At 39.3% G+C, this 14223-nt stretch overlaps 1 protein-coding gene across 2 annotated transcripts in view; it reads right to left on the bottom strand.

Annotated features, from left to right (window-relative positions):
- Positions 1 to 936: 936 nt before the first annotated feature.
- Positions 937 to 14223, bottom strand: part of IL15 (interleukin 15) — a 99161-nt gene continuing 85874 nt past the window's right edge. For both annotated transcript variants that reach the window (XM_048847035.2, XM_048847036.2), the window contains 5 exons: positions 9926 to 10035; positions 7341 to 7434; positions 6692 to 6733; positions 5398 to 5562; positions 937 to 4833 (listed from right to left, as the gene is read on the bottom strand). In XM_048847035.2, coding sequence (XP_048702992.1) covers positions 4708 to 4833; positions 5398 to 5562; positions 6692 to 6733; positions 7341 to 7434; positions 9926 to 10035 — 537 coding nt within the window. In that variant the 3' untranslated portion in view covers positions 937 to 4707. The remainder of the gene's footprint in view (positions 4834 to 5397; positions 5563 to 6691; positions 6734 to 7340; positions 7435 to 9925; positions 10036 to 14223) is intronic.

The following is a 14223-nucleotide window of genomic DNA, read 5'->3' as shown; positions in this document are numbered from 1 at the left end:
GGCCACCCATATGGAGGGCAGCTCTCACATAGGTTCCACCACTGAAGCTGCAGTGTGAACTCTGCACAGATTTCTTGGAAAAGGCGTTTGTGACATCCTGAAGTTCTGCCACCACCGTTGGTCATCGCAGGTCTACAGCACTATTCTGTCCCACCTGTCAGTGCTAATTGGGTAAACCCAAAAGGAGCATTTCAGGAACAGTTCAAGGAGAAGTGTCTCCTCCTCCTCAGGGGCCATTAGTGCTCTTGTGCTGGATTAATTTAGATATGCTTGCAGCAACTTATTGACATTCACTACCATGAGAATTGCATTGCTCACCGATGCTTCCTCCATGCAGCCTGAAAGCACTTTGAAAATGGCACTGGATTGCAAGGAGCCAGAAGGATGATAGGATAAAATGAGAGGAATCAGAGAATTATTTAGTTTGACCTCAAGTCCCAGAACTTCATTGCTGTCCAGGAGGTCCACAATGCATAGCATGAAAAATCCCCAAATACAGCACAACAGTGGAGCAATGCACCATGGGATGTCTGAACACTTCTCTCAACAGCACTGTGCTGTATGGCAGCAATGATTTGAGGCAAAACTACCTTAACTGTGGGATAACAATGTGGTGTGTACATACTGTTTGCACACCACTTGTTGCAGTTCACGTAACATGGATACAGCAAACCCACACCATGTTTCAAGTGAAAACATGCCTTTGGAGAATAAGTTAAAATTGCTTATTTGGGTGATTCCTGGACCTTTTCCAGGCCATTTTCAAGCTTCTCTCTCTCTCTCGTTCCCCCCTCCCCCCATATGTGATAGTAAGAAGACCCAAGATGTGTATGTAAAATGTTTTGGCACCAGATCCCATAGTCTTTTTTTCCTTCACCACTTGTTCACTCAAGTCCCTGTTCAGGTGTATTATTCAGAACAAATAATACACAACACTTTGTAAATCAAACAAAACCTTTTATTTCTCATGAGCTGGATACACAGCAATCAGTCCATGGTCTCTAACGCAGTGGCTGGTGTTTTTTGCTACAACAAATGGTTTATAAATGCTGATGTAAATTCAAGTGTCCCCATAGCACCAGTGGAAAATGGAAACTTATGACACTGCTTGCGCTGACAAGATGATAACATTTGGACTTTACTCAGGAATACTGTTCACACAAATTATGTGCCAGTAGGATTGTGCACTGTATAATCTATAGCAAAAGACATTAAGTATTTGCTTCATGACTGGAATTAGTTATCTTAATTTATAAATACTGCACAAGAATCCAGGAGTATCAATTATGGTAAATTCCATTTTTCTTTAGCAACATATTATGCATTTTCCAGGACCATGGGAAAAATTTGATTGTATTAGGTTCCATGCTAGAAGATATACATTGATTTCTTTCCCTGTTTTAATCTAATTTTTCCTACCATGACTATGGTTATCACCATTTAATAAATCCTGGGACATGGAGACCACATATTAGATTGAAAACATTTCATTTTCTCCAACATGAGTTGTTCACACAGTGTAATGTTAATATATCCATTGTCTATAAAGGCTGTCTATATTTATTCATAAATACGGTGTACATCTTCCTTGTCAAAAGAGGATTTTTGTTACTATAAAAATAGAATGAATTTAGGCCAGATAAACTTAATGGCACATTTGCCATCTGGGCAAAGCAAACAAAACAATAGCATACACTTCTGTGAAGATAGAACAAGCATATTATGAAATAAAAATACATTTGTGCTGTAGGCTGATCTATTGCACAACAAATAATTTCCACCCCAAACATTATGTATATGTTTATTTGACAGAAGATTCACAATCCCATACAGAATAATATAGCATCTAAATGTTGGCACTGGAGAAAATAGTGGGCTTAATTCTCCATTCAGTCTCACCAGTTTTAAACAAACATAGTAACGTTTGTATCGACCTGGCGTAAAGTGGAAACTCAGAGCCACCTAATCTCTGGTTCTGCTGAAAGATGTTAATGGCTGCCATCGGGAGTAGAGGATGGTCTTGGATCCAAAGCCAATCACAAACCTTGTTAAGCCAATGGCTGTGCCAAGTATTCTTTTTCAAGCTCAAGGGAAGGCACAGTTAAGTCTCTTTATGTCATAAAAACAGCTGCGGGAGCTGGGGGTGCTACTGCCAAAGGAACTAGACCATGTGGTAGGTCAGAGCTAAGCCATGTGGACTGGGGGATTTCCCTGGTTGCAAATGCAGAGGGTGGAGATTCAGTTGTAGCCTGTGTCTTCGGCGGGAGAGGGAGCCTGGAGAAGGAGTGGTCAGCGTGACCCCCAGAGGCTAGAGACAGGGCTTCTTGGGTATTGAGCTCACTGGAGTGGCAGACTTGAGTAAGGAAACTGCTTGCTGTAGTTTGTTTCTTGTTCAGGGAAACAGGACTTGGTGAATTAACAATATTACACTAAAAATATATTTGACTCACATATAATCCATTTCTCATGTGACTTTCTTATACTTTAAGGCCAGAAGAGACCATTGTGATCATGTAGTCTGACCTCCTGACGAGCACAAGCCTTAGGATAACCATGAATTCAAGCTGTGCTTGAACTAGAGCGTATCTTAATTTCAAGATTTCTACTCACGGAGACGCCGTCACAACCTTTGGTAAGTTGTTCAATGGTTAACTACCCTCACTGTTAAAAAGTCACATCTTATTTCTAGTCTGAATTTGTCTAGCTGATTTTTAAACTCTAAGGGCCTGATCAAACTCCTATTAAAATCAATGGGGAGACTTGCACTGGCTGCATCAGAAATTGGATGGGTTTCTTAGAGAATTGGCAGTATCTTCGAATTTGACAAATACTGAGCCACGCCTATGTCCTTTCTGCTACTACTCAGGCTTTCCACTCCCATGAGGTAACTTCCAGAATGGCTTCCTAACCTGCTGTAGCCATCCCTCCTGTTAGAAATGCACAGATTCTGTGATCAATCCTTCTGTTAAGACTGACAAAACAGTGCCAATTTTTATAGGGATTTTTATGATAGACATCTGTTCAGTAGGAACTAGACTGAGAAAAATCACCAATTCATTTCATATAGACCACTGCACAGTCATCAGATGGTAATAGCTTTCACATATTTCCAACCTCCTGGCCAGATTCTAATTGCTAACCAGGGACTGATGAATTGGAATTTTTGGTGGGCATGCAAAAGAGAATCAGGCTCCTACAGGTGGAAAACTCTATATGCCACGACTAATTTCTTGAGCTATACAGTTAATTTCTAGTTACATCTTCCCACACTACATATAAATAGCACAATGGAAAAAATTTACTTTTTGGCCTGCGCACATATAGACCTGAATCCTGCTGGCTTTACTCACACATTCATCTCATTTAAATCAATGGGATTAGTTGGGTAAGGCAAACAGAATTTGGTCCAGAATGTCATTGCACTTCAAACTCAATAAAGCCAGAAAAGAGAGAGCAGGAAATCACAACTAGCTTGGCAGTCTATTGCCAGTCTCTTACTAGTGCCTTAAAATTTGACTCGGGTAGATGCTTGTGATATTAAGTATCAGCTTTTGGTAACTTCAATCCCCTTCATCTTTTCATTCTATTCCTTGATGGGGATGACTGTTTCCTGTTAGAACAATTACTCAAATGTTTTACCATCACTGCATTTTCACTGTACTGCATCATCGTGAGAATCCATTTTATTCACTCCATCAGTGAAAGTTATAAAAAGCAGACAGATTCAGACAGTTTCAATTTACAACTGCCTCTTTCAGTCCAGCATTTTTCTGATAATCCAGACTCTGGTTTCCACGCATGTAGGCCCTGATTTTGTGAGCTGTCCTATGAAAGCAGAGTGCTGCAACTGTGTAGAGCCCCACTGAAATCAGTGGGGTATTACTTGGCCACAGGGGTCTGTCCACAGGGGGCAACTTGCAGGATCAGAACCCTGTTTATTACGGTCAGAGCTATGTGCGCCTCTGTTTCCCATGACTTTACACATGTGGTGATTGCTATCTGGGTCTCAGCAGGGAACTGAAATAGGGCTCTCCAGAGATTAAAGCATGAGACTGTACAGCCTGAGCTAAAAAGCCAGGTTCTGTAGTTGGGGACTGTGACAGACTCTGATCCTGTGGGGATTGGGCACAGAGGAGGACTCCAAACACATACTGGTTAGTGATTTTTATATATATAAAATGAGAATATATATATTCTCAGGTTTCAGAGTAGCAGCCGTGTTAGTCTGTCTTCGCAAAAGGAAAAGGAGGACTTGTGGCACCTTAGAGACTAACCAATTTATTTGAGCATGAGCTTTCGTGAGCTGTAGCCACAAGTACTCCTTTTCTTTATATATTCTCAGTTACACCAGTTTAGCTTTCCTGGAAAATAAAATATTTGCGGTACAAGTTACTATGTTTTCTAAGTAGTAGTCAATTACTGAGACATGCAAAGAGCAAATATTTATCTAAAATGTTTATAAAATACACATAAGTTTACATTTTAATAGCTTCCCAGAGGAAGTAGTAAATTAAAAATAAAAAGATAAAATAGTCTGTGGCACAGTTCATAGTTCAGATTATTCTTGGCTGTGTTTGGTTTTTTCTGCCTTTCTGTCTTACAAAGTTCTAGCCAACCAGTCTGTCTGTCCGTCCATCCAGTGATTATATTGCTTGAAGTGCCAGAAAAGTTGATGGAGTTTCCCTAAAGCACTTTCAAAAAGGAAGCCTATTTAGAAACGTGCAGTAAAAATTTCAGCTTGTGTTTTGCAAACTCTTCAAAAGTCTCTATAAAGTAGGTAAAATTCCCTTCTTCGTACTCTTCACATTGTTTGCATGTTATTTTATTCCTGTTCTGCAAAATAAATAAATAAAAAAGGAAACAAAAGAATAGAAAAATGACAATTCTTTGAGTAAAAATTGGTTTGATATTAAAACTGGGGATAGTTGAATTGGTTTTGATAGAGAGCCAAATCTTGCCACAGGAGCCCTGCTGGAGGCTGCCAAGGAACCTAAGTACTGAAATGTAAGTGGCCTGATTTTTAAACATGAGCTTGCAGAGCTGCCAGTGACTTCAGTGGGAGATGCAGGTGTTCAGGCCCTTTGAAAACCAGGGGATATGTCTTTAGGTGTCTAAATATGGTCCACTCTATGAACTTCAGTTTGAAAATGTTGGCCATGGGATACCAGTTTACACCTGCATACACACTAGATGCACCCTCTGAAGTACTTGTTTTGCTAATATTCTAGAAAACTTTATTCTGAGAAGAGCTAAATTCTGTCTGTGTAAATCAGTGTGTGAGTGGGTGACTGCCATTCACGCTCCCGTCATGCATATCTGACAGCAAAATTTATCTCAAGCCATTAAAGGCGCTTTTTTTGGATTGTTCTCTTTCCATTGATTGTAGATGGCACTTACCGGACTGTTTGGTAAACTCGTGTTCTTTGGTAAATTTGCTTTTACATTTGCCAGCACGTTGCGTATATACTGTTTGATTTTACATCCTTTTCTGATTTCACATTCCTGGGAAATCACTTTCAACTCTAACAAAAAGCATTCCATCACTTGTACTTCACACTCATCCTAAAAATGAAAAATGTCAGTGGCTTTACAATAAAAAAATTAAAGAAAGAGGTCCACATGTGGCATAAAATTTTGCAAACCCACAGCTGATTTTGATCTACTGTGTATTTGTTTTGCCATGCAAATGTTTGTAAATATCTACACTGATCATGAGAATTAATGTGTAGCTTGGTTAAATTACATTTAAAGGTGGGTCAGGACATAACAGGCTTGGTGAACAATGTAAATACCAAGATAGGATGGGAATTAATTAGGATATACTTTGGGGTATAATTAAGAATAATAAGATCAAGTTATTATTAATAATACTTAGCTCTGATAGCAATTCCCATCCATAACTCTCAAACAATTTTTTTTAAAAGGGAGTATCGCTATCCCTATTTTACAGATGGAGAAACAGAGATGGATTGATTTTGCCTCAGGTACCACAGCAGGTCAGTGATAGAGCCAGGAACAGAACCCAGGTGTTCTGATTCCCAAAGCCATGCCTTGTCCATGGGCTATATTGCCTCTCTCTTCAAAAAAACTAAAAGTTTTAGCTATCAAGAAAACCTTCCTGACAGTAACATATATTAGGCTGTGGAACAGTCTTCCTAGGAGAGTGCAGAAGCTGCATTGAGGAGATCATTTTAAAATTAGATTGGCTACATGACCTCTCTGATGATTGTGATATAAATTATATCACCTAAACTGAAATAACTGTATAAGGTAGTTATCCCTAGCTTTGCCATTCTTCCAGTTAGAAACTATCTGAAGGTGAATGCCTATGCAGTTTAGATCTTAACACTATTTTAGAATGCTCTAGCAAAGTGCACAATGTTGGAGAATCATGTTTTCTTTTGACAAAAAGGAAAGTTCTTCCTTTTGATAAAAATCATTTTGTCAATTGACAAACTTCTATAGCCTTTTTAATTGACAAACTTCTATAGCCAATGATTCAGTAGCCATATCTGCTTATAGTCATCCCGATTAATACACATAAAGAATGGGAACTTATTTTGAATGCAAATGATTTGGTTTCAGAAGCTTTGATCAAATTAAACATCAATTGCCTTTAGCTGGTTACTTCAGAAGAAATAAGGATATCACCCTTAGACCAGTCTAGGTCAAATTTACAAAATGTACTTACTGGCTTGTCTATATATGCAGTGTATAAACAGGCATCAATGGTCTAAAAGAAAACAGATTTGGATATATAAACAATAATTCTTGAGTTTAGGGATAATAAAGTCAATCCTACCAGGGGAATGGCCTAGCTCAGTGCTCAAAGGGTCAATCCTGCAAGATGCTGGAGATCACTGAAGTCAGTGGACATTGATATTCCCCAGCACCTCACAGCATGAGGCCCTTGTAAGCATGAGATTCCCCAGCACCTCACAGCATGAGGCTCAAAGTAAGAAGCACATTTCTGTAACTGAGTTCTAGCAGTACTTTCTCAGAAGAAGCCTACTCCCAATTCTTCTCTTCAGAAAAACTCTTTTCTTGTTTTATCTGACTAAGAACAAATACTGCAGAGATTAAAGTAGATCACTGAAAGAAATAAAAATTGAAGACGAAAACGCTTAATTTAAGGGGCTGTAATGCAGAGTCCACTCTAAGTGTCACATATTGTTATCTACTCCCCTGCTTATTCCTGTGCTACAACATTACATGAGTACTCTTCTTCCCCTCCCTTCTCCCCCCACTTACTTATTATTTAAGCACTCGGCTAGACAACCAACTCCAGGTCTCTTCCTACCCAAATGATTCTATGAAACATTAATGCTTTGTGAACTTACATCAGTTATGCCTTTAATCATATGCAAATCTTCTATAACCGCCTCCCACCTTCTTCTTTCAGCTTCTATTCTTGGTAGATATGCACTGATGCAGCTAAAACAAAACAACCACAAAAACAATTAGAATATTTAGTAACATACACACATCTTTTCTGAAGATAATAATGTAACGAAGAGTGGTTGGCAGAAAAGCAGTATCATATTACATATACGCCACATATGCAGGCGTATGTGACAGACTGTGAAGCCCTCTGATAAAGTGTGGAACCATGAAATATATAGGGAATACTGATGGTACGTACTGGTATGTGGGTTTTAATCAGCAGGAGTCTGGGATGATTCCCTTACTCAGAAGTGGAAAGCCACCAGTAAATTATACTAAACATCATTTTATCTCCTGTTGATAAAATGTTTATCCCACATCATCTTGCATATGCCCATATATATTACTGAAAAATTAATGTTACCAACTTTAAAGAGGGTCCAGCTCCACGGGGCCCAGAGTGAGAGGTTAAAACTATGTAAAGTAAAATACCTAAAATTGTTCTTCCTAGATATAAAAATGTCACAAATTTGAAGTCTTACAGCTCAGCCTCGTACAAGGCTAGATTCAAGCTCCGAGTCCCACTGAGGAAGGAATTTCTTCTTCCAAATAGTACAGTGCCTGTTTTTAGCCCTGTGAAGGTGTGGGCTACTGGATTTTTAAACTGTAACTCTTGATGTATCAAAAGCTGTCACTGGCTCAGGACTGAATCTTGCCCATCTTGAACCGCAGGGAAGAATTCCTTCCACATTAGATTGTAAGAACTTAGGAACAGGGACTGTTTGTTATGTGTGCCTCACTCTTATTCTTTAATTGGCGGCCTCTAGGTATTACAGCAATACAGGTAATATTGGGAGAGAAGGAGGAAATATTTATTTGGCTGGTTGATTTTAAAATAAATGGCAGTTGTTTTAAGCCACTCAATGGTTTGAAATAGTCAAATATAATCACAGAGATTGATCAGTGGGCAGGTAATGTAGTCACAGGCATGTGATAAGTACATATATATAACCTGCTTGTTCAATTTTACCTTCGTGTGTAGATTATCTTATAGCCCTCTAATTTATCACATGGTTCCCAGTCATACACATAAACACGTTTTGGTGATAATATTGTGAGTGACTGCAAAGCTGTATGATAGTTTGCCTTTGTCGCGCACCTTTGATTGTCTCACCTGGATTCCACCAGAACGACAACTAATATTCCAAATGTCCAATAGGTCAAACAGCTGATAGAATTTTTTTTTTAAAAAAGACCCTTCACAGAAGTGTTTCGGATGAGTGCACGTACACCATCCACACACACTTTCACTGGTCTGAGGAGGAGACCCCAAGTCTCCCTCATCCTAGATGACTGCTCTACACAATGGGGCTATAAGATATAAGAGGGCTGACAGCACCACCATCTTCACCTGCTGCCGGCTTCTGTGAATCCTATTCTTAGGCACCTAACTCGCTTCATGCATTGTGCAGAGAGTCTGGACACCTAATTGGAGCTGTGGCTGCTGCTATGTGACAGGGTTCCTAAATGTTAAGCACTCCAATGCTGAATCTAAGGGCTTGTCTACATAGCAATTTACTGTGCGCCAAGCCACGTTGTGAATCTACAGTGCACCAGCTTGCCGTGCAGTAACATCCCATGTGGTCACTTACAGCTCAGTGAAAGTCCCAGAGTGCACTTGGTTTACTACTACTTGAAAGTCTAATACATTAAGCTGCACTCTAACACTTTCACTGCCCTGGACATGACTGTGTGGCAAATAGGTGCACTATAGATTCTTGCTGCCTTGCTAACTTGCCATGTAGACAAACCCTTAGTTCCTCCTGTGGATCTAGAGTCTCAAGTTTGGCACCCCAAACTTGGTGGACGTTTTTGAAAATGAAGGCCTCAATCATAGATGCAACCACTGGAGGATTCTTTTGGGGGAAAAGAGTGGGACGTTTCCCTCAAACTCCCAAGCAGGAGGGAGCAATAATGTCTTTGAGCCTGTGGCACAGGGGAGGTAAGGGCAGGCCAGTTCCAGCCCTTCTGCTGATTTTGTGTGCAGCAGTGGCAGATTTAGCGTTCTTCTCTCACCCTCCTTAGGGGCTAACAAACTGAAAGGCAGAGGTGGCACCCAATTCAAACAGCAGGTGGATCCAGAGGAAAGAATCCAGCTTCCTTCCTATTGTCTACACTTACAGGAAAGGAGAGGAAGAATTCCCTCCAAACGAACCTGGAGCAATGAGAGGACAGAGGACACTCACCAGCCCTCTTCCCAATGAGATGGAGGAAGGTACTGTTGGGAAGGGACAAGACAGCCCCTATTAGGGAGACTTGACCCAAAAAGGGGGTGGGGAGTGAGCATGCAGGGCACATAGTGGGGCAATGGGCAGAAGGGATGTGGAGCACAAAGCACTGGGGCAGCAGGGGGCGGAGATTGGGGAACGGACCCCTGGGGAATCCAGCTTTGTAAAGTGACTGGAGATCATTGGGAGAAAGATACTGCGCAATTACAAATAATTATTTATTTACTAGTTTTGTTTTTTAAAATTATAATTACCAAAGAATGAAGATGGTTATTCCAGTTGCATTATTTAAAAAGCTGAGAAAATGTCTCTTCAGAATAAGATACTGCTGGCAGTAGAGACAAATACTTCTCAGGTGTGTTTTCTGAAAGATAAGATCCAGGAAATAATGAGTTACCTAAATGAGTTGTATGGCACAATTTGACTTCATAGGATATTTTAGTACAGATTTAATCAATCCATTAGGTAAGTCATCCAGTAAAGACAATATTGCACACAGTGGATATTTTGTAAAGACCAAACCACTCTGTAGCTTTTTAGGAATAGGTAGTAAAATGCTGGTAGAAAAGCAGATGCCGGGGGCACAGCACAAGAAACAGGAATGTGTTCTGGATCATGGGTTCCTAATAGTACAGATCACATTTTAATACAGGTATTGTATTAGACCATATGCTTTCCCACTCTTAATTTTGAAGACCACCTCTTGCCCACCCCTTTGCATTCCATAATATCTCTGTAGCATCTACAGCAATTAAACATGGGAAAAAGTAATATTGGCAAAGGGTTTTTTAAAAATGTTGCACCTTCTTTTAATGCAATTTAGCAGTTGGAAATACGAAGGGGGGCGGGGGGCAGCTCTCCATGGATCACCAGCAAGTGTTCCATAATTCAGAATTTGGAAACTTTCATTCTAGACTGAGCCAAAACCCCTCTTATGTAGACTGGCATAGTTTAATTATGGAGATACACCTGTTGGGGATTGGGCCCTATGTTTTATTGCTAATAATAGTCATTTATTTCACAGGGTTATTGTGAGGATTACTGATATTTGTAAAATTCTTTAAACACACAACAATGTTATATAAGGATTAGTAAGTAGTATTTATTGTTTCCAAGTTCCAAAGGCTTAGTTTAAATAATGTGGCAGTCTGTTGACCATATAACCTTACATGTTTTTAGTGGAAGACAGTTCCAGGTATCCGGAAGCTAGTTATGTAAAATATCCATAACAAACCACAAATAGATAATTTGTACTAAAATAAGAACATGACAAATAATACTCGTACATATTTTTATTTTCTTAACTGGTTCAGTATGGAAAATCACTCACAGTAGTGACTCAACTCATCTTAAAAAAAGAGCTTAACCAGTGAATGGAAATCTGAAAAATCTGAGTATATAATAGCTTGTAAGGCTGTATGCGAACACGTTAAGTAACAAATTATCTGTCCACCACACTTGTAAGCCTATAATGAGAGAGAGAGAGACAAGCTTATGGTTCTTTCAACCAGGACAGACCTACTGTGGTAACATCAACTTAAGTCCAGGTGCTAAGTATTATGGAGATGCAGCAGCCTCTCTGTTGTTAAGGTTGCAATCACTTTCTGCTATAATTTTGGCTTGGAAAATCAATTTGACCTGACTGTGGTCACATTTACTCTTAAGGCAAAGGAAAACATTTCTGTACAGATTTGGAGAAAATTCTTCAAACTAGTTTTCATTTACAGGTCATAAAAATATTAGCCATTTAAAAACTTTAATTTTAGATTAAAGTTTCTGTCAATTTCTATCTCAAAAATGGCCTGTTACTCCTCCTTCAAACTATCTATAAAAAAGTTAAAAACCAATATGTTCAGTATAACTGAAAACAAGAAGGTGTCATTAAGCAAAAAATTTTACTGTTTCTTGTGGACAGTTTGGGGCTCAATCCTGCACTCACTGATGGCAATGGCAATGGGAGTTTTTTATATTGATTTTAGTGGGTGCAGTATTGGGCATTATAAGAAGTAAGTAAGAGATCTTCCTTAAGCAAAATTCTAGAAGCCTGCAGCTCTGATAGTGTCTGTTGTTTTACTGGTGATAGCTAGTAAAAGTTGCAGTCATAATCCCATAATAAGGCTGATTTTAATCTCCCATATAACTTAAAAAAAAAAAGCAACATACCCCAAAATGAAGAAAACTTAAAATCCCCATGCTTTCAAATTTAGGATATGATTTAAAGTTTCATTGACAACAGAGTTTGTTTTATTTTGTTTGCAAAGTGTCCAATGTTTCCTTGTGTCCTTTGCTCTTTCCAACAAAATCACACTATTTCACAATTTTAAGCAGTGGTAGGTTTTGATATTGGCTGGTACAAGAGGCAGTATTATTAAAGGTCCAGAATTTTTTTTAAAAAAACAACCTTCAGAAATTGCCATTATTTGAAAATGGCAATAGTGAAACTGCCAGAGTGGGAAAACCACCCATAGAGATGGAGAATATTTTTATTGTTGACTTCTCACCCATCCAGGACTACTTTTCAAAAGAAAATTCCAGGATGTGGTAAAATTACTCTTTCGCCTGCATTCCACATCAAAAAGCCCTTTCTTTATATTCGATACAAATGTGGTTGCTCATTATGTGGTCATCATATCTGGACTAATTCATTTCTTGTTTTCAAGTGCTGGGTTTTGTAAATATAGTAGGTAACTACATTATTGTCACTTAACAACCTTAACTGATTTTTGAAATAAAGAATTTGGGTTTTGAATAGGTAGTGATTTTCGAATGCCTCTAAAAATGGGGGGAGAGGGGCACAGGACAGAAGCTCCATGCATACTTTCACAGGTGTTTTGTGGTCTCATCAAGTTTTCAGAAATTTACAGAGTATCCAGTTAGAAAGGGCCTCCTAGATCATCTAGTCCAATGCAGGATCATTTTGTATACCAATTTATTAAATATTTTATCTTAACTCTTGTCAAGGTTCCTCCCCCACTCTGAACTCTAGGGTACAGATGTGGGGACCTGCATGAAAAACCTCCTAAGCTTATCTTTACCAGCTTAGGTCAAAACTTCCCCAAGGTACAAAATATTACACCCGTTATCCTTGGAATGGCCGCTACCACCACCAAACAATTACTGGTTACTGGGGAAGAGCTGTTTGGACGCGTCTGTCCCCCCAAAATACTTCCCAAAACCTTGCACCCCACTTCCTGGACAAGGTTTGGTAAAAAGCCTCACCAATTTGCCTAGGTGACTACAGACCCAGACCCTTGGATCTTAAGAACAATGAACAATCCTCCCAACACTTGCACCCCCCCTTTCCTGGGAAATGTTGGATAAAAAGCCTCACCAATTTGCATAGGTGACCACAGACCCAAACCCTTGGATCTGAGAACAATGAAAAAGCATTCAGTTTTTACAAGAAGACTTTTAATAAAAAAATAGAAGTAAATAGAAATAAAGAAATCCCCCCTGTAAAATCAGGATGGTAGATATCTTACAGGGTAATTAGATTCAAAACATAGAGAACCCCTCTAGGCAAAACCTTAAGTTACAAAAAAGATATACAGACAGAAATAGTTATTCTATTCAGCACAATTCTTTCTCAGCCATTTAAAGAAATCATAATCTAACACATACCTAGCTAGATTACTTACTAAAAGTTCTAAGACTCCATTCCTGTTCTGTCTCTGGCAAGAGCAGCACACAGACAGACACAAACCCTTTGTTTGTCTCCCTCCTCCCAGCTTTTGAAAGTATCTTGTCTCCTCATTGGTCATTTTGGTCAGGTGCCAGCGAGGTTACCTTTCGCTTCTTAACCCTTTACAGGTGAGAGGAGCTTTCCCCTGGCCAGGAGGGATTTCAAAGGGGTTTACCCTTCCCTTTATATTTATGACAACTCTTCTTGAGCAACATTAGTAATGGTAGCTCAACTACAGACTTTGATAACATATTCCTTTGGCTTGAACTCACCATTGCAATTAAAAATTTTCCCTTTGCCACTTTCAGGTTTTCACTTCTGGTTCTCCTAAATCAGTAGCCAATTCATCACTCTCTTGCCCTATATTATTATCTTTCTACTACATTTGTCTTATTTTTGGGTGAAATAAAAATAGGAATCCCTGAACTTGGGACTCTACAAGTAAAAGTGAAGGAATAAATGATATTTAAATATTTTGTTTTTCACTATGTTGCACTTACTGGTAACCACATATAATGGCATTGTCAAAACGTTTAAAACAAAATGAACTCTATAGTAAATATAGGTGGGTGCTCATAGACTTTAAGGTCCGAAAGGACCATTATGATCTTATAGTCTGACTTCCTGAACAACGCAGACCACAGAATCTCACCCACTCACGCCTGTAACAAACCCTGACCTATATCTGAGCTACTGAAGTCCTCAACGTGTGGTTTAAAGACTTCAAGGTGTAGAGAATCCTCCAGCAAGTGACCCGTGCCCCACGCTGCAGAGGAAGGCGAAAACCCCCCAGGGCCTCTGCCAATCTGCCCTGAAGGATAATTCCTTCTCGACCCCAAATATGGTGATCAGCTGAACCCTGAGCATGTG

This window comes from Caretta caretta, chromosome 4, assembly GCF_965140235.1.
Source record: "Caretta caretta isolate rCarCar2 chromosome 4, rCarCar1.hap1, whole genome shotgun sequence".
Lineage (NCBI taxonomy): Eukaryota > Metazoa > Chordata > Testudines > Cheloniidae > Caretta > Caretta caretta.
The sequence above is the reverse complement of the archived record's forward strand: the minus strand, read 5'-3'. Positions and strand labels throughout refer to the sequence as shown.